The sequence below is a fragment of the Polypterus senegalus genome, chromosome 16 (assembly GCF_016835505.1).
Source record: "Polypterus senegalus isolate Bchr_013 chromosome 16, ASM1683550v1, whole genome shotgun sequence".
In the NCBI taxonomy this organism is placed as follows: Eukaryota; Metazoa; Chordata; class Cladistia; order Polypteriformes; family Polypteridae; genus Polypterus; species Polypterus senegalus.
The window spans coordinates 5,519,835-5,544,547 of record NC_053169.1 but is presented as its reverse complement, the minus strand read 5'-3'; the positions used below and the strand labels follow the sequence as shown (position 1 = coordinate 5,544,547).

General features: G+C 47.5%; 1 protein-coding gene across 4 annotated transcripts in view; it reads left to right on the top strand.

Moving 5' to 3' along the window:
* Positions 1–22,595, top strand: part of ninl (ninein-like) — a 58,938-nt gene extending 36,343 nt beyond the window's left edge. For 2 of the 4 annotated variants that reach the window (XM_039738027.1, XM_039738026.1), the window contains 13 exons: positions 581–702; positions 1,975–2,324; positions 2,810–4,150; positions 6,561–6,665; positions 6,754–6,823; positions 8,683–8,967; positions 11,353–11,466; positions 12,039–12,185; positions 15,316–15,450; positions 15,584–15,697; positions 18,695–18,907; positions 20,242–20,355; positions 21,610–22,595. In XM_039738027.1, the coding sequence (XP_039593961.1) occupies positions 581–702; positions 1,975–2,324; positions 2,810–4,150; positions 6,561–6,665; positions 6,754–6,823; positions 8,683–8,967; positions 11,353–11,466; positions 12,039–12,185; positions 15,316–15,450; positions 15,584–15,697; positions 18,695–18,907; positions 20,242–20,355; positions 21,610–21,801 (3,302 nt within the window). In that variant the 3' untranslated portion in view covers positions 21,802–22,595. The remainder of the gene's footprint in view (positions 1–580; positions 703–1,974; positions 2,325–2,809; positions 4,151–6,560; positions 6,666–6,753; positions 6,824–8,682; positions 8,968–11,352; positions 11,467–12,038; positions 12,186–15,315; positions 15,451–15,583; positions 15,698–18,694; positions 18,908–20,241; positions 20,356–21,609) is intronic. The other 2 variants (XM_039738030.1, XM_039738031.1) reach the window with 2 other exon arrangements.
* The last annotated feature ends 2,118 nt before the right edge of the window (positions 22,596–24,713 follow it).

The following is a 24,713-nucleotide window of genomic DNA, read 5'->3' as shown; positions in this document are numbered from 1 at the left end:
ACGGTGACTGTCTGAAGACCTCTTTGGTTACGCACTTGCTGGATTTTTATATACAATCATTGCAAGATTGTACCCAGAGAATCCTTCGGATAACCGCTACTTCAGTCTCAAACGCAGTTGTTGATGCCAATCCACATTGAGTATTCATTAAATTGCTTTTCATTTTCATTTTTACATCCATCCATCCATTTTCCAACCCGCTGAATCTGAGCATAGGGTCACGGGGGTCTGCTGGAGCCAATCCCAGACAACACAGGGCACAAGGCAGGAACCAATCCTGGGCAGGGTGCCAACCCACCGCAGGACACACACACCCACACACCAAGCACACACAAGGGCCAATTTAGAATCGCCAATCCACCTAACCTGCATGTCTTTGGGCTGTGGGAGGAAACCCACGCAGACACGGGGAGAACATGCAAACTCCACGCAGGGAGGACCCAAATAAACTTTATTTCTGCTTCTGTGCTGACAGTTGAAATGCGACTGGTTTTCCTTTTCTAAACTTACTTGTGTTCTTGCTGCTTTTTTCTTTCTTTTTTGTTCCTTATCAATAAAAGTTGATTTCTGTGTGATGCAGATGTCGATGCTTCTGAAAAGGATCTGGCAAACGTAAGCATTGAGGCCGAGCTGGCAGTCGAAGTGATGAAGGACCAGTATCAGCTGGCAATTCAGGACCTGAAAATAGAGCTGGAGACAAAGGTAATGCTTCACGTTTACCACCAGGAGGCAGTAAGGCCTTTCCAGTTGAATTTATCTCTCAGTTTTAGCCCAGTCTGTCGATGCAAAGCAGACCTGAAGTCCTTTGCAGGTGGTACTCTTATTATCTGCAGTAATACACATCAGGTGACGTCTGATTAAGAGCTGTCACGACTGACGTGTTCAAAATTATGAAGGAAATTTGTATAATGGATCCCAGCTGTGAGGGCAAAGATGGAAACTCGTTAAATTCAAATTTCAGTGCAAGTCACGGGAGGCGATGCTCAAGATGCACATCACACTGGGTACAGTGTTGGTTTCCATATTACAGAAAACACTAAGGAGGTCTAAAGAAAGACCAGAGGAGAGGGGAAGATGAACCACAGGCCAAAGAGAACCAAAGACGGAGATCATGGAGGAGCGGCAGAAGGAGTTGAACACGCAAGTACATGCAAATTCAGTAGTGCCAGGCAGCGGCCGCAGTCTGAGTGCAAGAGATGGCCATGTGACCCTTCAGCTGGCCGCTGTGCCCTGGCCTCCACTTTAAAATCTTCTTTAAGGTTGCTGATGTTGACCTCCTGAGATGGTTTCAGTGATCTTGCCATACCAAGAGGTCCTCCCATCAGCCTCCTTTGGTGTTAAGCTCTGTGGGTTTACAGGTGGATGAGCCCATGGTGTCGTGGATTATGGATTTTCTGTCCAGCAGACCTTGAGGATTGTGTGAGCAACACTGGCACACCACAAGGACCAGCCGTGTCTCCTTTTCTTTTCACTCTGTAAGCTTCGAGCTGGAAATGTAACAGCAGGTCGTGTCACAATTCTGAGACGATTCTGCACTAATGAGGCGCATTGACAAGGAGGATGACGACAGAATATGGGAGTCAGGCGGAGATCTTTGAGACGTCTCTGCTACTCAACATCAGCAAGACCAAGGAACTGCAGCATCAAAGACGTCCTACAGCTGGTCACTCACTATTGAGGGAGTGGGTGTGGAAGTGGTGGTCTTGGGGGTCCACATCAGTGACAGGCTGGACCTGCCTCGCCTCGTAACAGAGAGGAACAATAGAAAGGAGGGCGGAGCAGACGTCGTATTATAGGAGACTGTGCCTTTGATGTGGGTGGTGACGTCCTTCACGTGTTCTACCAAGTGTGTTCTGCTGGGCTGGTAGCGTCACTTCAGGGGAGGCCCACAACCAGCCAATTAACGCTTAACTCTTTCTAAAATATAGAATATTCAACTTCTTCTGTCTCTCTCTCTCTCTGCTTATCTTGTAGGTCAATTTCTACGAGAGGAACATCGCACTGTTGAAGCAGAACATTGAGCGAGAGCGCAAAGACATAGAGGAGAGCTTTAAGCTGGAAATCAGTGAGCTCGAGGAGCAGAAGGCCGTCCTGGAGGAGAACAACGCAGAGCAGCAGAGAGTCGTTACCGCGCTGAAGGAGCAGCTCCAGCAGCAGGCGTCGCAGGACGTCGGCCTCGAGAAGAGGCTCATCCGTGAGAGGGCCGAGCTCGAGCAGTACTACGCAAAGGAGATCTCCAGCCTGGCTCAAAGGCTCACCAGGGAGAAGGAGCAGCTGGAGGCCGAGCTCCATGAGACACGTCGGCAGGAGACGGAGCAGATGAGGTCAGTGACGTTTGTACAGCTTACCCATTGTTAGCATTTCCAGAGCTGACGAGTCTTCTGTACGTTAATAGTAAACCTCTAGGTCTTATCACGGCGCCCTCAATGTTGTCCTGTTAAGACTTGCTAGACAGCGGACTCTGTTTTTATTTTTTCTTTGGGTAAACTGATTGTAGAGCTCTAGGTTCAAGTCCCAGGCTGGTCATTGCCTTTGTGGGTTTTCCTCCTGGAGACCTGGAGTAGGTTCAGACTGGACAAGGCAGTGACCAGATCGGGATACGCTTGGGTTTAATAAAAGAATTAACTTTACGAGACGTCCTTTGACATCCGGCCATGGTAATTTTTCACATTTTGGTTTATCGTCTGCACGGTGAGCTGTGCGTATTCCTGACTTCGGGATTCTCCATTACGAGTGCAGACGGTATTTGTGAATGCTGCTGATCTTCTAGTCTGTTTCGTGCCTGTAAAAGCTAAGTGTTTGTCTGTAGGAAAGAAGCGGAGGACGTGCTGCTGAAACGCTTATCGGAGATGGAAAAGCAGCACACACTAAAGTACAACGACTTGCTGCAGCAACTCGAGGCAGCGGACCGCCAACTGCGCAGGCTGTCTGGACAACTGGAAATCGAGAAGAGCCAGTGGCAGAACAAAGAGAAGGAGCTTCTGGAGGAGTGTCGGAAAGAGCAACTGAGGAAAGAGGAAAAGCTAAATGAGGAACAGGCCCGGATCTGCCAGAGTTTTGCCCTTGAGAAGATGATGATAGAAGATCTTCACAAAGTGCAAGTGATGGAGCTGAGAAGCACGATCACAGATCTGGAAATGCGACTTCAGGAGGGAAGCACCGTGGAAGGATTTCACATAAAGGACGCCCCTTCTTGTGTTCTGGCCAAAGCTGGTACAGAGATGGACGTTTTGGGCACCGCACCTCTTGCAAGTGAGGCATTGCTGCATGGAGAAGACTTGACCTGCTTGAAGGCTGAACCCGACTCGACTCCGCAGGATGACAGTGACTTTTTAAAGAAATACAAAGAGCAGGTTGAGGTGTCCGAGCAGCTGCAACGTCAACTAAAAGAGAAGGACGATGAGGCCCAGAGATGGTCGGCCGAAGTGCAGGACTTACATCAACACTTGATAAGGTGTAGGGATGAGATCTTCTTCTTGGAGTCTAAGGTAACAGCTGAACTGGAAGCTAAGAGTGACTCTGACCAAGAATGCCAGGAGCTCTGGACTCGACTTAGATGGCTGGAAGATAGTCTGGCTGTGTCGGAAAAAAGGGAACAAATCCTGCAGAACGCAGCGGAGGAGAAAGAGAAAGTGATAACAAAGCTAAAAGATGACCTCCGAGATCAAGAAGGGCACCTTAAGGAAGCGGCCAGGCTGGCTGACCTTCATCAAGAACTAAAGTCGGAGCTCCTTGAAAAGAAATCTGAAATCCATCAGCTGTGTGAGCAGCTGGAGCAACTGGAGCAGCAGATTGCAGCGCATGAGTGCCAAATTGAGCTGGACGTCGGCGAAAAAGTGGATCTAAAGACCAAGTTGGGGGAGATGGAGAAGGCGATCATCGAGAGCCGAAAGCTGCTAGAAGAACACACAAATTTCTGTGGTCCTCTTTCAGACCAGCTTCAGGACCAGGAGGAAGAACTGAAGGAGCTGAGGCAGCAGAGTGAAGGTCTGGCACAGCTGGTAGAATGTCGGGAGTGGGAGGCACAGGAGTCCATCCACCGAGTCGCCAAGTTGGAAGAGGAGAAAAGCAAGCTTACGGAGCAGCTGGTGTTGATGGAGAAGCAGGTGGCGGACTTGGGGGAAGGCAGACGTGAAGGAGAAATGCACAGGTTTGTCACGCTAACTAACCCGGCCCTGACTAACCAACGGCTCACATAGCTGGAGTAGCTTGCAAGCCAATCGTTCTCCTGCTTTGATTACTTCTGTCTGTTGCCAGAGAGCCGGCATGTAGCAGAGCAAGAGTCGCCCAAGCGGAGCTGCCCTTTGGGATCTCCAGTGATGCTAAGCTCGCTTATCGCTTTGCTTTTTAATCGTTAGATCGGTGTGTGGGCACCGACACCAAAAAGCAATCGATGCTGTTTTCTGCTTTATGTGCTTCTTGCTTAGACGACCACTTGTACACTCTGGTCCCTTGTGATCCTTTTGCTCGTCTCTTACGACACGCTCTGCTGTTTTATCCAGGAGGTCTCGTGTCCCAGTCATGTTGTAAGATAGAAACCGAGGTCACCTCTGGAAGTCGTGCACTGGAGGCACTCAGAAACACTCTTTAGTAACTGGGAGGTAAAAGTTAGGCAAAGTCGGCGTAACGCTTGTGTGATGTCATCGAATGTTCCCTCAGTAACGCTACTGTACTGACAATACTGTGACCGAGGGAAAAGGGAATGATGTAAAGGTCAAAGATAATGGAAATCATTACTCACCAGAGGCCCGTTACACGCCGTCCGAACTCACAAAAGGGTTTACAACACTGAATAACACCACAAAACGTTCATCGTTAGGAATCCAACTTAATTACCCAGCTGGTGACATTTGTCGTGACACACCACTTACACATGGTAGCAAAAGGACCGCGTTGCTATCAAGAAAGTTGTTTGCCAGATCCAGAATAACCATAAAATGGTGGTGCCCATGATAAACAATAAGAAAGATGTCAGAATGAACGTAGAAATGTGCAAAAGGGGGAACTCAAGTGGCCAAAACCCTAAATCCTCACAGCTGTGTGCTTATTGTTTTCACGCCTAGTGGGGCACTCTGGGGGGAGAATGGCGCCCACACTCACACTCACGATGGGATTGGCCACCTAGTGGTGAACGTCATGAACTGTAAACCAGCATCCGACTTCTCTCAACCTGCCACTGGTCAAACTCTTAACAATCTGGAAACGACTTGAGATTTATGGTTTTGGATTAAAGAGACCCGTCTTTATAATTCTGGGGTTTCTTTCTTTGTACAAGTGCCAGAATCACAACACCTCAGACAAAAATCTGATAGGCCCAAGAGGAGTTGAGCCGAACTGAAGCTCGTGTTCTCATTTTCTTATTTATTTTAGTAGCTGTCCCCCGCAGTTCCACCCGTGTAGTAGTGAAGCAGGACAAACTTACAAAAACAATAAAACAAATGTCATTGTATTGAGAAGAATTTCTATTGTTAGCCTCCGTATCCGAGGGCCTCTTGATTTACAATAGTTTTGGTTTTGCTATTAGGGGTGAGAGTGTGGCTGTGATCTCTTTGCCAAAAATGTAAAAAGTTGGCAAGGTGTCTCTGGCCAAGCGGAAGGCAGGTACACTCTGACGTGAAACGTTGGCATCGTATCGGATCGTGTTCGGCTCTGACGGGAGAGTGTCCCCCACATGGCCGTGATATCTGTGCCAATCAGCAGCTGCCCTCTAAAACACACAGAGCTCTGATCTCTCTCTCAAAAACGTCAAACGTTACTGCTTAACGATCTCTAGACAATGTCTGCTGAACAAACAGGTATCGCTAGCTAAGCGGAGGTGAGGTGCGCTCCAACATGCGGAGTGAGGTAGAGCGACTCGAATGGAGGCCGGCGTGTGAGTGAGGAAGGCCCCGTCCGACTCCCTACTCCTGACGCCGCGCTTCCCCCTCTCCTCAGCCCACAGCCTCTCTCTTGGATTTGTGCGAATAAATCGGTGCCACAAGCAATCTGTGATATTTAGCGTGATGAGAAAAGTCGTAAAATCAACCAGAATGTTCAAGCAAATTATAGAAAAAAACCCGATCAAAATCCATGAAGTTGTTCTCGTGTGAAAAGCGGGCAGACATTAGATTTTATTTAGAGAGAGAGAGAGATTTATAGTCATGACCATTGCAGTTGACCACTTCTCTGTACGTCTTATCCCTCGAATGCGCGCTTCTTGACATTTCATATCCTCGGAGCTTTAGTAGCTTTGTGTTGCTGCCACCTAGTGGCTCTAAAAGTTTTACACATCCGCTAGGTCAGGGAAGTTAAATCTTTACCAGAGGTTACCGTGGACCGAATGGCTTGTCTCTCAGTCCCTGATGTTGGGTTGGCTTGGCTTTGTCACTGACCTGAGATCAGACACCATGTAGGGTCCCCCTGGGCTCGGGAGCTCCCACTTGTTGGGTGCAAACTTTGGATTTCCTCTTCCTGTCTCTGCCTTGTACAAATCACAGTTTTGATTTCTCTGCCCGCTTGTTAGGTTTTCAGCTCCATCATCTTGTTCTCGTTAAATGTCGAAATTTGGATTTTCTCCACAGGGTGCAACTTCAGCTACTTAATGATGAAAATGCGGCTCTCAAATCGAAACTGGAATCTCTTCAGTGTGACATCCAGAAATGTGAAGTGGAGACAAACAAGCAAAGGTCGAGACAAATTGTGTTTTATTTGAAGGCAAAAAAAAACAACAACTGTCATCGTTTCTGACTGGCGATGTCTTCTTCATTTCCGCAGGAAGCAAAGTGAACGACTCAAAAGTGAGAAGGACAAGTTGCAGCAGGAGCGAGAGCAGCTCTTCCAAGAGGTAAGTGGTCACCCACCAGGTTCCCCTCCCCATGTCCGTCAGCTCTTATTAGAACAATTCTGACGAGAATAACCCATCAGGCTCGCCAGCCCTCTTCACGTAACTTCACCAACATCAAAACGAGTTAAGTCTGACAGTCGCTAAAGATGGGAAGGAAGACCACTTGGGTGGTCATTCAGCGTTGTGGCACTGCCAGGTAAACACTCATTCTATAGGCATCCTCTGCTAGCCTTGCCACCACATAAGACCTTTAAGCTCTCAGCAGTAGTGCCGCATGTCCTTGATTTCCCAGATGGTACCAAAGTCCTTCCGTGATTACGGAGTGTTCTGTGTGGACGATGGACACTGCAGACAGCGAGAGGGAAGGCGAGACCGTCAGAAAATGAGAGCGCAGGCCAATCGGTTCAGTAATGTCACACAGTTCCTCCAAAAGTGACATCAAGTTGAACTCATAGCCGTCCTTTGATCCCATCACATCGATTACTTATGGGTCACGACCTCAGAGGCCACGCCCCTAACAATGCGGGAAGCGGACCTAACGATAGAAATAAACGGTGGTGCCAGCTGAGGACCCAGAATCATACCAAACCAGGACACTTGCAGCTTCGTCAGACTCGTCACCTTTAAAGTATTCCCCGCCCCTATTTTTATTCCGCTCCCAACGGTTTGTCAATTCCTGGAATGCGTTTTGTGGAATGTTATGGCAAATTTTCTATTGTTTGAAATTGGCAGCCTTTCAGGGTGGATGTCAACTTCAGGAACAAAAACAAATCCACAGGGGCCGTACCACTCACAGCGTGATTCAGAAAGGGAACGACCCCTGAGCGACTGTCGCCGTTCGCTTTTCTGGCACAAATGTCACAGCAACACGATGCAAATGTAGGTTTTCAGTCAAAATTGTGTGACTCAAACTTTTACCAACGCCTACTTCTTGAGCAGTTTCTCAACATGATCACCGTCCAGTTTGGTGATCGTCTGCCCGTTTTGAAACGTCGGTCCCATTCAAAACATCGTGCGTGGCTTAAACGAGCCTCTCCATACAATAAGCCTGTAAGATCTGAAAAGACCCGGTAAAAATTGTTGCCAATTTCACACAGACTTTCACGGAAACGGATCCTTCATATTTCACGTTGTAAGAGATCTCAAAAGGCACAGGAGATGAGGCCGCTCTACTGCAGGTGCTCGATGATCGATTGACGTGGCCTGATCGAGCAGGTGGGGATTTTACAGGTCAAGCCACCGCTGTCGCGAGTCTGCTATGTTGGCATCCCGTTTGGGTTATTTTTGGTCAGACCTTGTAGGAGTGTGGATGTAGCCTTACTGTCCTCGGTCCTTGAAGTTGCACAGAATGAAGTTCAGGAGGAGTAAAGGTTAAGGTAGAGGATACGTGGACCAGTCACTCCTCGGGGCTGTTAGGGTCCTTCTGTGTTCAGTTTGGCCCTCCCGGCGTATTCGAGCGGTTGTTTTACTCCCTCGTTTGAGTCGTCTTTGTCCTGCCTGTAGTTATTCCTTGTTGTTTTCTTTCTGAAGTCCCCTTTCTTTGTTATTACTTTGAGGCTCTGTGGTCGTTTCTTGGGTCTGAGAAGGGCTCTCTAGTGCCCCCCACAGTCCATAATGCTGGCCTAATGACCAATACCCTCTGCAGTTACCACCCTCTTTTTCTTTTCTCTTGTTTGAACTTCACAACAAAGTAACGCACAGATTATCATCTGCCACATTTTTGTTTGCCAGAGAACTCGCGAGTCCCCAGGTGAGGAGAGTCTGGAGACTCTCCATCCACATCGTGAGTGTAAATCGGTGAACGTGTCGCAGCAGGCGAGTTTTAACACACGTCACATGTTTTTTGTGAATCTACCCAGAATACCAGGTACAGAGAAGAGGTGTTTGACATCAGCTCGAGAAACCTGAAGCTGAGCTCCGAGAATGCGGACCTGAGTTCCAGAGTGGAGTCTCAGCTGGGCGCCATTCAACTTCTGAACGAGAGGCTCGGGGAAATCACCCGGCAGAAAGACGAGGAAGCTGCGGTCGCTAGGCAACTGCAGGAAAGCTCGGCCCAGCTGGAGAGGGAACGGCTTCAGCAGCAGTCGGCCTGGCAGAGGGAGCGGGAGCTCATCGAGGAGGAGCTGGGCATCTCCAGAGAGAAGGCAAGTTGGACCCTCGAGGGGTGTCCTCTGATCTGCTCCGGTCTAAGGTGACAGCTCCCTTAAGTTAGGGGGTCTTTTGTGCTGAAAGGTAGCAGCGGGGAGGAGGCGTGCAGAGTGGCTTTTGTGGGCTCAAGGGTGCATAGCAGCCTGCTGGCACACAACCCGTTTTTATTTTTAGGCAGCACTGCATTCTCTTCTGCCCCTAGTGGCCCCCTTTTATTGCTCTTTCTGGGGTCACTTGAAAGCAGGAGATGTCCAGATGGCCATAAACTGACATTACAGTGCTGCCCTCTAATGGCTCCAGCCATCACTTCACTCTAGTTTCTTGCTTTCAGGAGGCACCTTGTTTTCATACCCTGATGCCCCTAAAACCCCAAAGCTGAAACTGTGACAAACAGGACCCTTGTTATGTGCTCAGATGGGACAGCCAGGCTCTAAGACTTAAATCGAGGGTCCTGCACCCATAACTGAAGTTGACCTCATTGTCTCACATCAGGGGTCCTCAAGTTCAGTCCTGGAGCACTGCGATGGCTGCAAGTGGTCATTCCAAGCAGTTTCATGAATTAATTACCGGCCTCGAGTGTTCGTACCTCAGTAATCCTGATCAGGCTTTTTACAGAACGGGATCGATCGACTGCAACAACAAAAAACAATGAAACAGACATGAAAATATCGGAACGTTTGGATGTGATTGTACCCGAGAACTCCGTAAAGAGCGCTTTACAAAAATAAACCAAATGGCCTACCAAAGCATCCTTAACTTCCACAGCTTTCTGGGAGAACTGGCACATTATTTGTGTAGAGTACAGAGGTGCCAATGTTTCTGTTCCCCATAAAGTTAGTAACCTGATTGGCCAGTGAGCCACAGGAGTTTTCTGGAGTGTGAAGATCTGAAACACGGAAAGTAAGAAACGTGAGGGAGGGCCGCCAGGTTCCTAAGAAACAATTAGAGCCCAATGGCTACTTAAAAAAATCAAATGTGCCCCAAAGAAATCATCAAATACCGGAGGTAGAAAACGTGACACACCGGACAGTTTCAGTACATCTCGGAGCCCAAGTTAGGGTCCCCTCGGAGGGTGTTAGAGTGGGCATGTGCCATCATACGGGGGCACGGGTTAACAAAGGTAAAAGTGCAAATAGCAGGGGGGAGGTGCCAGATGAATGAAAAACGGGGGAAACATTCATTGGTGGGGCGTTGAAAAAATAGCCCAAAATACTGCGTTGTTTTGTTTGTTTGTTTGTTTGTTTTTTTAAACACACGAAAGCCCACTTTTCCCCCATAGATGACAATCAAAAAAATAGCAAAATCAGACGAGAAAACCAAAAATATGACAAGACTGCGGCCTGAGGGAGTTCCTGGCAGTTGGTATTTTCAACTCAAAGCAGTTTCTTCACAAACACAGCACGTGTCCGTTTACCAGATGAAACTGTTCGAAGGTCCAACATTATCAATAAATAAAAAAAAAAATCTCACCGGCACTGGCACTTTAATGGGGCACAAAGCACCACCTGGAAATAAAAGGTAGTGAGTACGTCGTCTTTGAGTTTCAGTTTACGCAAACGCGCCCTCCACGTGTCCGGCGTATGTCTGTGACAACAAAAGGGATCTGGAAAGAATCGTTTTATCGTATCTTCCTGGTATCGCTTTTCTCGAGGTCAGGATATGTTTCTATTTGAGTGAATTCTTGAATAAATACAGAAATAAATCAAATAAAACCAAGCACGTGGCACAAAGAGTCTACTGTACTGTGATTTGGTCTTTCGAGACACAGAAGACTACAAGTGATGAGGTGAATCGCATACGCTGGTCTGCTTTTAAAACGGCTGAGTCTCATAACGTTGGTGTTTGTTTGTTCAACAATGACGTGTTTAAGCAATTTTTACAAAGCCGCGGGTCAAGGCTCGAGAGCTGTCTTGGTTTTGAAAAATCAACGTATTTGTTAAGTTTTAAGGTTTTTGTTTTTCAGCTCTACCCGTACCCCGTTAACTCCAATGTAAAATGCCAGCGTGGGAAAGATACTTTTAAAATGTATAGAAAACGCTGGACTTTAAAACCTGCGGTGGGCCGGCGCCCTGCCTTGCGCCCCGTGTTGGCTGGGATTGGCTCCAGCAGACCCCTGTGACCCTGTAGTTAGGATATAGCGGGTTGGATGATGGATGGAATTTAAAACACAGTTTGTGTGAAAAATGCAAATGCCGCATAGCACATTTGTGAAGAAACCGAAGTTCTCCTTTAAGCTTTGAGTGACGTGCGGCTTTTCCTTAAAACGGCGTTCTCTGTGACCACCGAAGGAGCTGAGAGTTGCTCTTCTGCCTGTGAACTACCGTTGGCGTGGAGCGTCGCTCAGTTTTCTTTGTTTTTTTACTTCGTCTCTGTGTCCACAGCTCCAGCGGCTCAAGGACTGCGAGGCCGAGCTGTCCAGTCTGACCATCAAGCACGAGTGGCTCCAAGAGGACAAGAGACGGCTTCTTCATGAGATTGAAGAACAGAAGAAAAAGGTAAAAACAATGGCAGCCTGACTCTTGTAGCGGGGACACGTTCTCTCGACGGGTCAGATGAGTTACTGGCTGTAAAGAGAGGCCTGTCGAGAGTTTCAGGTGTCAGTCCCTTTGGACTGAAGTAGGTGTCACTCACTGGGTCGGCTGTGGGCTGTGAGTTGCAGTGCGTTGTACAGATGACAGCACTTTATTGACCAAAGGGCCAACGCTCTGACGGTCACACTCAGTTCACCAAGGTTAAAACTCTGACAATTCTGCTTGACTCACCAAGGAGGAAATGACCACCAAAAACCCACCCAACCAAGCCCCCCATCTGATGACCGTGCTCGATGTTCCCAAGGGGAGAACACTTACATGGGAGAAAGAAGGTGGTGACACCTAAAGAGCTGACAGACGCCGGTTTAAAGGGTCCTGGGTGGTTATAATAAATAACATTTAGATTTGTGATAAAATCGATTATAGCCCATCACAATGTGAGCGGTGTCTTTGTAACAACGCAAAAAAAAAAAAGAAATCGCTTCCCAGATGTCGTACCTTACAAATGGTGGCAGCAGTTTGCTTTCATTTCACAGGCAGAGCAGTCAGAAAAATTCCTGGAAAATGTCAGGAGGCAGGTGGATGAACTTCGCTCTCTGCTGCTGGTTGCCAACCAAGAAAAAGAACTGCTGGCCCAGGAGCTCGCAGCCAGCCAGACCATGATAGAGGATGCCAAGAACACGGTGAGTTACCACGGCAAGCGAGACCTCCGTGTCAGGGTTGGGGGGCACATTCTAGTTCACGTGAGACCTCGTATCACCCACGCTAGGAGAGCAATTCAAAAACGTACAAGTAGGGGCTGTGAGCACCAAATGGCGCGTCTTACGTCATCTGGATGTCGAAGCCTATGGGCACTGTGCCCAATTTACAGTCACCGGCTGATTGGCTCTTACTGGGGTTCACCCTCTGAATGGCCTCCCCACTTTAAACAGTAGAAGTCGTCTCACTATCAGCGGCGGCCTGCAGTGCCTGTGAAAAGTCTCCCCCATTCCCGTCAGACGTTTTGATGTGTTGTTATCCTACAACGTCAAAGGCCATTGGGTTTTGTTTGTCTTTCTGACACCCGTCGGCAGATGCCAATGTGAAAAATGATCTGTGCAGAGCAGTCGAAATTAATAACAGACAAGCGAGAAAACGGGGAGAATGAGAGCAAAACAATGTGGAGGTGAGCGTCAGTAGGCTTTGTGCTCTCAGACCCCAGTTACCCAAACTCTTCTCTAACATTTCAGTAATTATTTACCGCTCCGATGCTGATCTTTGTGATCATAAAATAGGTCATTACGATAACAATTGACGAGAAGGATTCCTAAATCATTACAGAATGGCAGTATTTGAGGGTTCCTCTGGAGCGCCTGTGGCTCAAAAACTAATCAGCACATCGTCGTCTCATAGCAGGCTTAAGTTTCGAGTTTGGTGTTTCTCTATCCAGCCGTTTTAGCTCTACAACGTCCTCAAAAAACTGTGACACACACAGACAGACACACACCCGTCTTCAAGATATAATAATATTAATATTAATAATTTACGTGATTTCAGTGTTTTCAGTATTGGGGGACCCTAAAACATCAGGATCCATCGAAAACCAGAGATCGAAATTTTTGACGAACCCAAAACTTTCGCACTGTCCCCATGGACGATCGGTTTGCAATGCAAAAACAGGAAAAAGGAGTCCGTATCTCATCGTGACGTTAGGATTACGGAATACGCAAAGGCAGAATTGTTTGAAAGAGCAGGAATTGTGGCCGTTATTGGAAGTGTCAAGTGAAAAGTTCTTGTTTCATTTTTAGTGTTGTTCATTCCTTTATTTTGCAGATTGCCGTTGTGTAACACTAAACCCGCGGTGTTGTGTATTGATGCTGAAGATTAAAGATTTGTTTGTTTTCAGTGTTTTTGGTCAACTGTCTTCTTACTTCATTAGCACCAGCCTGATGGTAAATCACACCATTAATCGTAAAACGATACGACGAAAACCTGGCGGAGACGCGAGGCTGGCACCCATTGGTCCAAATGCGGAGCAGCTACTGATCGATTTAACATTTTCCATACAATGTTTGGACTGTATATGGAGTGTCGTCATGAGCTGTTGGATGAAATGCTCCGTCTGAGTGGGCTGTCATGACTTTCCTCTTTTGACCGCACTCTTTAACTCTCCTATCGGGCGGTCATTCCACAGTAAAATGGATGGTGTAACCGCTAGATGCACAAAGGCTACGTAACGCTTCACAACAATCGCCGAGAACAAAAGATTCGTTGGTGGGAACACCGCAGGCAAAGTGATGAGTAGCGGCAACACAAGCAGCAGTCCGGCTGTTTCAGTCACACTTATCGTGTAGGCTTGCGGGATTGGATGGTCACCACGGCCCTCTTGTGCCTCTTGCTGTCTCTGCTCGTTCGACATTCCAACTCATCTTTTCTTTTCTTGTTCCAGGCTTTGTTTTCATTTTTACTTTCTCGTATGTGAAGTATAGAGAAGGTATAGTAATCATGAAAAAATGACATTTTGGACCTCCCCGAGCCTGAAAATACCATCCATTATCCAACCCGCTATATCCTAACTGCAGGGTCACGGGGGTCTGCTGGAGCCAATCCCAGCCAACACAGGGTGCCAGCCCACCGTAGGGCACACACGCACACACACCAGGGACAAGTTAGAATCACCAATGCACCTCACCTGCATGTCTTTGGACTGTGGGAGGAAACCCATGCAGACACGGGGAGGACCCGGGAAGCGAACCCAGACGGGTCTCCGAAATGCGAGGCAGCAGCGCTACCACTGCGCCACCGTGCCACCCTCTGAAAATACCGTTTTTTGGAATTGCGTGTCTGTGTGCGTGTAAACAAGATAACTCAAAACGAGATAGATGGATGAAATTCGGCATGTGGTTGTTACACCAAAATTATAGGCCAGTATTAACTTTTGGGCCAAATCCATCAACTGGCCGTGGGACTTCACCTGAACACACACTCGGTTTATTTATTTAGTTTTTATTCATACAGTTGCAGAGTCTGATTTATTCAACTTTACTTTTATAATACTGTAATTGTTTAATATATTATTCATTTGATTTGATTTATTGCTGATGGTTACATAATATAAAAATCAAATCCTTGTCTTGCGGTTTACTCCTCAAATATCCATCGCCATATCAGAGTACACGAGAGAGTCGAGGGGAGACCACTCCTGTTTTTATTTTTCCCCCATATTGTCATCGCTCATTTTAGGCTTTATTAATTCCTGAGGTGAGTAGCTACTTTTCAAAGATAGTTTTGTGGACGCTGGTCGAGATGAGCGACTTTGACACATGTAAACACTGCTACATTTTACGAGACCCGGGAGAATTCCCAATACTGCGACGTTTTCTGTCCAGAAGCACCTCCGACTAATGTGGTGGGAGACCTTCTCCTGGCAGCACCCACAGACCCCAATAGGGCCGGCCGCTCTTGTAGACTACAAGTCCAATACAACCCTGCAGGAGTCCGGACTGGGACCTTGGCATAGGAACACTGCCTCCTCTCTTACTGGGGGATAAACTGTCCTCAATAACCAGTCTCCCATTATTTGATTGTCCCGACTGGGATAGGAATCAAGAGCCAGCCCAGCCAGGTTGTACCCCTGCACAGCTAATCCATCCATTGTGGCCTCGTGGCCAGGTAAGGCCTCACCCTCTCCATTCCAGCCTATCCGTTATGGCATTTCCAATTTGTAACACAGACAGCATTATTTTAGATCTCGGCCCTCTGCAAGGACCATCTGAAATTCGGGGACAATTCCCATGTCATGATGGCTAATACCGAATCTCTTTCTCTTTGCAGATAAATCAGCTGGAAGTAGACGTACAGAGGATGCAACACGAGAAGAGGCGAGAGCAAGCAGACGATCACGAACTCTTTGAGCTCAGGAGACGATGCGAGGCTCTGTGCTCGGAACTGCAAGCCGCTCGGCAAAAGGTACGAGAGATGTTTGGTCAGCCAGCACGTTACACTTGATGGTTACCACGGGGAATGTAAATTTTAGTTTGAGGGTGACAGTGAAAGGTAAACTGGAGCCTGCAGTGCTGACCATAGTTTGGCTTTGTTTAAGACCGAGCAGGTGGCCACCAGTGAGAGGGAGCTGCGCCAGGTCGACCAGGAGTGCCAGACCCTGCGGAGACAGCAAAGCACACTGCAGTCAGAGCTGAAGGACACTCGAGATCAGGTAGTGTGTGGCTTGAGTGGCCAGGCCTTCACCATGAATTTGGAGCGGTGAGAATGGAAGTGGCCACTTCGGGGGTCTGCAGAGGTTGAGCAGGTTTCAAACTGTATGGACTTTTTAAATCACACTACGGTATATAGAGAGCCGCCCTCCTGTCAGTAACGATACGCTGCCATTCGTCCATCTTGTTCACCAAGTCACCACCACACTACTTGGTCATTTTATTCCATACATTTGCTTATCTGCATGGAGAAGAACATTCAGCCATTTGTGCGAATTCTTGAACTGCGTCCCCGTGTTTCATGCAACAGCCAGGATCCGCTGCACTAATTCTCTTCATCATTTTAAACACTTTATTTACTTGTGTCACTTCTTCAGCTGGGCGGCACGGTGGCGCAGTGGGTAGCGCTGCTGCCTCGCAGTTAGGAGACCCGTCAGAGTTTGCTTCCTAGGTCCTCCCTGCGTGGAGTTTGCATGTTCTCTCCATGTCTGCGTGGGTTTCCTCCCACAGTCCAAAGACATGCAGGTCAGGTGGATTGGCAATTCTAAATTGTCGTTAGTGTGTGTGTGTGTGTGTGTGCCCTGTGGTGGGCTGGCACACTGCCTGGGGTTTGTTTCCTGCCTTCCGTCCTGTATTGGCTGGGATTGGCTCCAGCAGACCCCTGTGACCCTGTAGTTAGAATATAGTGTGTTGGATGGATGGACTTCTTCAGCTTCTAACCTAAAAAGTGGCAATCAAAAAACCAAATGATATGCAAAACTAAAATACAAAATCTTTAAACAAAAACCAGAGAATCAAAAGAACTCTAAAAAAAAAAAAATCACCAAAAGTGGATGGAGTCCAAAGACGGGAGCCGCAGTGGCTAAGGACTCGGTAAATAGACGGCGGCACCCCGGGTGTTACGTGGGCTGAAGGGGGTCAAATTGAACCACCTGTAGAAAAGATGAAGAAGATGGTGGTGGACTTCAGGAAGGCCTGTTGACAGTGAAGATGTGGTGGGGACCTGTGAGTACCTTGGGGTGTCTTTGGGCCGTAGACTCGAGTGGAGTGCGGACACAAAGGCTGAGGTGAGAGGGGCAGAGTGGTCTCGGAGGAGATTGAGGTGCTTTGTTGTATGCGGGGTGCTGCTGGGATCTCCTGTGCATTAATGGAGGCCTAGAAAATTGATTAGGAAGGCTGGAGTCAGACTGGAGTCACTGGAAGTTATGGTAGAGTAGAGGACACTCAGACGTCTCGTGTTCTTGGACAACAAATCTCATCCTTTGCAAGCCAAAAAAAAGGAGCCCTTTAAGCAACAGACGTCCAAACTACATTTAACAATTGAGTCTTCAAACAAATGTGATCTCCACCCAGATTAGCGTTTTCACGTCATTTACAGGAGTATCTCTGCCTGCACTAAAACGACCAAAAATGTGTATTTTGTAGCCATTTGCCAATACTGGGCATGAGCACATCAACAAAAACAGGGAGAAGACGTGTCCTCCTCCTCCTGAAAGGGACGGTTACGCCTCTCGCCACTGCGTTTCTCACCAAACTGAAGGGATTGGTAAATAATTTGCCTTTTGCATACGTAACCTGCAATTCAAACTGCACAAACCACAACCGAGATGCATACCGGTGAGCAACACAACAAGCGCCTCTGTGTCCGACGTGTTGGAATGCGGTTTTCTTTTCTTTTTTGATAACTTTTATTGAAATTATTTAAAGCCCACACAATCAAGTCAAACGTTGCAAAACTAAATTGAATTCAACCTCCACCCATGAGAAAGAGAAGAAGGCCAACAGCCTGAGAAAAAACTACTGAGAGTAGTAAAGGGAGAACGGAGTCTCACCCCCAATTTAAATGCTTATTCTAAAATAGTATTGATTAGATCCTGCCAGGTTTCGTCAGATTGAGAATTTGATTTTTTTTCCAGTTTCAAATAGAATACAACATCAGTTACCCACTGACTTAAAAGAGGTGGGCTAATCCGCTTATCTTCAGTGCAGGGTGACCAATCAGGGAATGAGATGATGTAGTGGGCAGGATCCAAGCAGGGAGGAGGGCCATATGATAAGCGTGAACCAATCAGCGCGCGATTTGAGTATACGTTTCCAAACCTCTTCGCCTTCACCCATCCACACTGCCAAGCTGAGCTGCCATTTTCAGAAATGTTCGACTCTTGTGAACGATTCCAAGTCTCAGATTTTGGTCGTGTTAGTGGAAGGTTGAAATGGAGACTAACCATCCATCCATCCATTATCCAACCCGCTATATCCTAACTGCAGGGTCACAGGGATCTGCTGGAGCCAATCTCAGCCAGCACATGGTGCAAGGCAGGAAACAAACCCGGGCAGGGCGCCAGCCCACCGCAGGGCACACACACACTAGGGCCAATTTAGAATCGCCAATCCACCTAACCTGCATGTCTTTGGACTGTGGGAGGAAACCCATGCAGACACGGGGAGAACATGCAAACTCCACACAGGGAGGACCCGGGAAGTGAACCCAGATGCGTCTCCTAACTGCAAGGCAGCAGTGCCACCCACTGCGCCACCGTGCCACCCAAAACTAACATCTGCATTTTTAAATGAAAACCCAGTTGCTTGGACGTAACCCAAGACAACTGCGATGCCCCAAATAGTACCACGTGAGGTCAACCCTAACCTCGGCCATTGGGCGCTATGATGTGAAGACGTCGACCTATTAGAATTCTCCTAAGCTGTACTGGCACATACTGGCCAATGACCACTTGAAACAGCATTGATGTGGTGGTGATGATGATGATGATACTTGGTCACATTATTTTGAGTTTATTTTTCCTCTCCTAATGTTCGTCATATTTGCTCCTTCCTTTGTCTTTCTACCGTAACCTTTCTGTTTTTTACTGTTAAACTGTGAGCCTTAGGATTGTGTCTGTCTAATGGTCCCCTCCATGACGCCAGTCTTCCTTACTAAGTGTGACGGCCCTCATTTTATTTTTTTTTTTAACTCTGCTTCTGTTTTTCATTGTTTTCAGCTCCAGGATGCCCTCACTACCCTCTCCCTGGCACGCTGCTCTCACGAACGAGAGTTAGGAGAACTAAAGGAGCGAATAAGCGCGTCGACGTCCAGAGAGGAGGTGAACAAAGTGCGGACACAGCTCCTGGAGGAGCAGCAGAAAGTTAAGAGGCTGCAAGAGAGTCTGAGCTGTCAGGCCGAGCAGGCAAAGATGCAGATGGCGGTTCAGCAGGTGGGTACACCGTGCAGCAGGGCACGGTGTGGGTAAATTTAGGGGCCAAAGCATTTCATGGGCCTGCAGTGTCACACAAGGCCAACATAACAACACTAGGACTGAGATGGCAGAGTCTGAGCAACTAAAATAGGCAATGAAGAGGTGACGTGACAAGAACGCTTCGAATAATCGCACAAATTAGCAGGGTGGGCACCGGCTGTTACTTTAAAACAACTCGTTCAGCTACAACACCGCGGTGCCAGTGGGACGTTGGTTGCAGTGCAATTTCACAACAACTTTAGAAGGTACCACCAGTTTGTGTTCTGGCTTTTGCAGAGTTGGCCTGTGCCACTTTTGTTTTTCTTGTTCTTATTAATACTTCTAGTCTTGTGTGTGACGTCACCGTGATGTCATTCTTAGGATTCATAAACAGTCAGTTCCCTAAAACTACAGAACCTAAAAAAGAAACTTAACAAAATGCACTAAACTGCCGAAGACGAGAGAGACGAACAACACAAGTGGGAGAGCAAAGACGAGACACAAAAAATGAACAAACGGAGGGTCCTAATTGGACAGCGGCGATGAGAGGCATACAAAGAAGGGAGTGGAGAAAATTTACAAAAAACACGAAAAGGAAGATAAAAGCCGTAATGACGTTAGCGTTAATTGAAGATGGTGACACACTGTTTGTAAGGTCCAAGCTTCAGATAGTCGGTCATTTTCTAACCCACTCTAATGTGAACAGGGTCTTGGGAGGGGGTCTGCTGGAGCATAAGACGCAAGGCAGGAACAGACTCTGGACAGTGGCCTGTCCATTTCAGGGCGACCACACACACACACACACACACACACACACAAGCCAGTTGAGCATCACCACTTCACCTAACCTGCATGTGCCTGGACTGTGGGAGGACACCGGACCACCCAGAGGAATCCCACGTGGACAACCCTGGTCTCCAGCACTACTAGGCAGGCTTTGGACTTGTTGCTCGTGTCTTGTTTTCTGCTTACCTGACCTTAATACTGCCTGCTCCTAAAAAGACTTTCGCATCTCCTGGTTTTAATCTCAGACATCGTGCCTCTGTGAACACGTAACACACACAATCGGCGAGCAGTGGAGTAAATAATCGTGATTGCAGTTCTTAACGCTAAGACACAAGAGAGCTGCTGTACGGCAGGCACGCACACACTCACACCGGATGGCCTGCTCTGTTCTTATGAAGCCAGTGTTCCATTTTTAATTTATAGATTTATGGGGTCACTACTGTCAGCTGTACAGAGTGGAGTGAAGTTAGTGTGCTAACCAACCTACGTCATGTCAGTCACTGTTAAAAATGTCCTTCTCTCTCAAGGAGCAGTATGAGCAGGTCCTCAGGAGAATGGAGGAAGGCATGCAAGACGTTGAATCCAAACTGAAGAACGTGCGCGAGATCCTTCAAGAGAAGGTCACACAGCTTAAAGAACAGGTGAGCTTGGCCAAAGCTGAAAGACGTCCGTACTGTGACAGGGACACCTCTGGGTGCCACCTTAACCATCACAAACAAGCGCTTTATATCAAATGGTCGCTTATTACACCAAAGTAAACACAAGGGAGGGACAATGAAAGGGCAAGTGCTGCCTACTGCCACTCCTGGACCTCGCTTCACCTGTCTAGCCCATGTACAGTACACCCTACTCACAAGCATCACATCCATCCCATCCATTCATCATCCAACCTGCTATATCCTAACTACATGGTCACGGGCGTCTGCTGGAGGGGCACAAGGCAGGAAGCAAACCCTGGGCAGGGCACCAGCCCACTGCAGGGCACACACACACACACACACACACACACACACCCCAAGCACACACTAGGGACAGTTTAGAATCGCCAATCCACCTGACCTGCATGCCTTTGGACTGTGGGAGGAAACCCACGCAGACACGGGGAGAACATGCAAACTCCACGCAGGGAGGACCCTGGAAGTAAATCCAGGTCTCCTTACTGCGAGGCAGCAGTGCTACCTACCCACTGCGCCACCGTGCTGCCCCAAGCATCACATAACTCGCTCAATCACGCCGGCCACTCCATCTAATGCTGAGCTCTGACGGCTGGCCAAGGGTCTGCCTTATAGCCCATCCCGAGGCAACCCCTAGAACCACTTCTGGCATGGAGAGGCCTCTAGAAGGTCCCGAAACATTGAGGTGCCACTGCTTTCTGGTCCTACATATGGACCAGGATTTCATTTGAAAAGACAGACAAACAGCCCTCTTATTTCTCGTGTTGTGAGCCCACTGGTATGAATGATCTCCAGGATGATTAATCTCGTTATTTTGCTTGTTTTTAAAGTGATGTTCTTGCACTGCTGTTCTGTTCTGTTCCTAGTTTGGGCAGGACAGCTGCCAGGCGGATTGCTGGTCACAGCATTTTGTCACGACCCTGACGCTCTTTTAAGTCTCTGCTGCGTAGTCTCGTGTATCTTAGCTGTGGATGTTTCGATTATGACCTTTTTTTTTTTTTAAAGAGATAAGGATAAGCCTGCTTTTTGACTTTGATTTTTGGTTTTGACGTTCGGTTTCATGTCATCTTGGCATTTCACCCGAGTCTGCTTTTCAGCTTCTAGTGACATCCTTGGTACCAGACCGTTATTTCTGAGTCGCTGGTGAGTGGGAATGAGTTATGGTTGATGGGCTCTTCTGGCCTCCTCCTTACTCACTCTTGTCTTTCTGTCTCCACACAGCTGGACAAGAACGCCCGGTCAGACCTGCTGCTCAAGGACCTCTATGTGGAGAACTCCCAGCTCATGAAGGCCTTGCAGGTAACGGAGCAGCGGCAGAAAAGCGTGGAGAAGAAGAATTTCCAGCTTGAAGAGAAGATCGCTGCTCTAAACAAAGTTTTGTGTAAAATCACGCCGGTGTCGCTGACCGCATAGTGCAGGCTGCTTTACTGCCTGTAGTCTCAATTGGCCACCTTCTCCCTTTTTGAGGTACGTAACTAGTGCGACGGCCCCCTGTGGGGTGACTCCCTTCAGATTATATAGCGCCACCAGAGGCACTTTGAAACCAGTTAGTGAAAGGCGGACAAGGAGACCGAACTGGTAAGCACTGGGAGAGTAGAGACAACTGGAGCTACTTAAGTACCCAACACTGTGCCAATGGGAGATGTAGGCAAAGTTTATTAGTGTGTTGGCACACGATGGGAGGAGGCATCACAGGCCGCAATATGACGAGAGCGGCTCGACTACCCTCTCACTTATTTCTGTAGGAATGGTGCCCGCTGCCCACTCGGTTTATAAGCCACACATCAGGACTGACCGACTGAGGGGGTCCAGCACCTCCCACCTCAGTTAGATGTGATTGGTAGACGCTGGACGTGGTGGCCAAATAAGAGACTGAGGAACACGAGTAAGAGTGCACAGTTGGACACGTGGACACTCCATTAATAACCAAATGACAGTATTTTATTTGGTGATTATTTTATCACCATTGTGGCTTTATGGTGTGTATAATGACGTTCTGTACAGTTTTTATACAAGAGAAATGAAGTATGTACATATTTACATTTTTAACGCAATGCACTGCTGCGTGGAAGTGACCTTCTTTATCACTATGCATCACTTTATGGCACAACTTGAATACGTATGTTAGGATACACATTTTGTGAATATTAAGATACAAATTTTAAAGTTGTTTTACCAATAAAAGGTGAGCACTAAAGTCAAAAACATTTTACCTGTTTTTATGAATTGTGATGCTTATGAAGAATGTAAGAAACAAGACGAGACCATTCAGGGCATGTGCCACTCGATTGTGCAGCTAACATTACATTTATTTGACTGGCAGACAATTTCATCCAAAGCGACTTACAAAACTGGTAAACGTACTCGAGTAACATTAGGGTTTGGGTCTGTTTGTTCAGCAACTGTAATAAGATGGGTAGCAAAAGTTGAAAAAGATGCGATTTAAAAATTCATAATCGTAGATTATAAACAACAATATAAAGGGGCACAGAGCAAAGGATTTATCTGTCAGACAGAAATCGCTTCTTAAATCCATTGAGGGAGTCGGCAGTATGGGTGGAGGTGGGCAGCCCGTTCCACCAGCAAGTCTGGATTGAGACTTGATGTCACACAGAGGTGGCATCACCAGACACTGTTCCCTGGCAGACCCGAGTACAGTAATCCCTCGCTACTTCGTGGGTTTTTAACTATAGTAGTAGTACTTCCTAGTCTAAGAACAACAAAACAAGTTCGGTGACTAAGTGCGTTGTAACACGGGCTGTGATTGGTACATGAGAGGGAGACGACAAATCACAGCTTCCCACTTTCTAATCGGGCCCGTGATTGGTGCTTTGACTGATGCCCAGATCCCACAGCACCTCCCCTTGGTCTCTCTGTCGCAGCCATTTTGCTTCAAGCTGTCTCGCCGAGCAGTTTACTTTGCACTGTACTGTGTGTGATTTTTTTTGTGGTTTCTTGGTGTTGAACTTCGCTTCAATTTTCACCCCCTGCAATGGCTCCCAAACGTGCTGCTTCTTCCAAGGCTGGTGCTGAGCCTAAACGACCATGAAGAATGATGACGATCGCTGAGAAGGTGAAACTTCTGGATATGTTTGAAGGAAGGGACTGTGGCTGCAGACTGGCTAAGGATCTACAAGAACGGTCACAGGAATGGTACGATGATATGGTTCGATCGGTCCAATTTTGCAACAAGGTCGACGACATCATGACCACCTATAAGCTGCTTTTCGACTGGAAAAAGAAGCAGCGGCAGCAACTGCCGATCACAATGTTTTTGCAGCCTCGCAAAGAAGAGCCAGTTCCTACTACTACTACTACTACGGATACACCTTCGGAAACCGTGGAAGAGGTGCCCCAGGAAATGGCACTGCCGTCTGAAGAGACGTAAAATTCAGTCATCGGCTGTGCAGTAAAAGTCATCATCACCTTCATCGTCATCATTTTTACTGCACAGCATATTCATCACCATCATCACGTCATATATAGCTACGTGTGTAACTGTAAACTTATCTACCGATTTCATATTGCTTAACAGTTGTCCCTGTTATTAATAAAGTAAAGGGTGGGTTGTAAACAGTACAGGGAGGGTTTAAAAACGTCCAAATACACGTTGAATTATTAAATAAATATGGTGTCCCTACGTCGCGGAAATTCAGTTATTGCGGCCGGCCTTGGAACCTATCTCCCGCGATAAACGAGGGATTACTGTATCTCCATATTCTCAGGTGCTGACCCACTGACTACTCTTTATGCCAGCATCAGGGATTTGAACTTAATGTGTTGCTGCTACAGAGAGCCAATGTAGTGACCCAAAGAGAGGAGTGACGTGTGCTCAACTTGGGTGGTACTGCGGTGGCTTGATAGCACATTTGGCTGCTCCTGCCAGGAGTCCAGATGCTAAAAGACCAAAGCCTGGACCAGAAGTTGCACTGCATGCTCTGTCAGAGAAGATCTGATCTTGTGGATGGTGAACAGATCCATTCAGATTCTTCTTTAAGGATGTCAGGATTTCGGCTTCAACTCCACGTCTTGGTGGTTTGCTCCAGGTGTCCACAAGTTCTTTCTAGTGTCAGTCCCTATTCATTTCTACCGAGTATGTGATTCACCCTCAAGTTGAACCAAAGGTCTCATCTTACACATGACTACAACCATGTAGTTCATAGTAATTAGTCCTTGGTCTCTTTAAATGACTGTTGTACACATCCCATCTAGAATGGAGTCACTGGCACAAATTGAAGTTCCCAGGGAATGAAACGAATCGGGTAAATAGAGATGGATATAAAGGGGTCATCTAAAATGAATGGTCTTGTGACAATGAAGTGGAC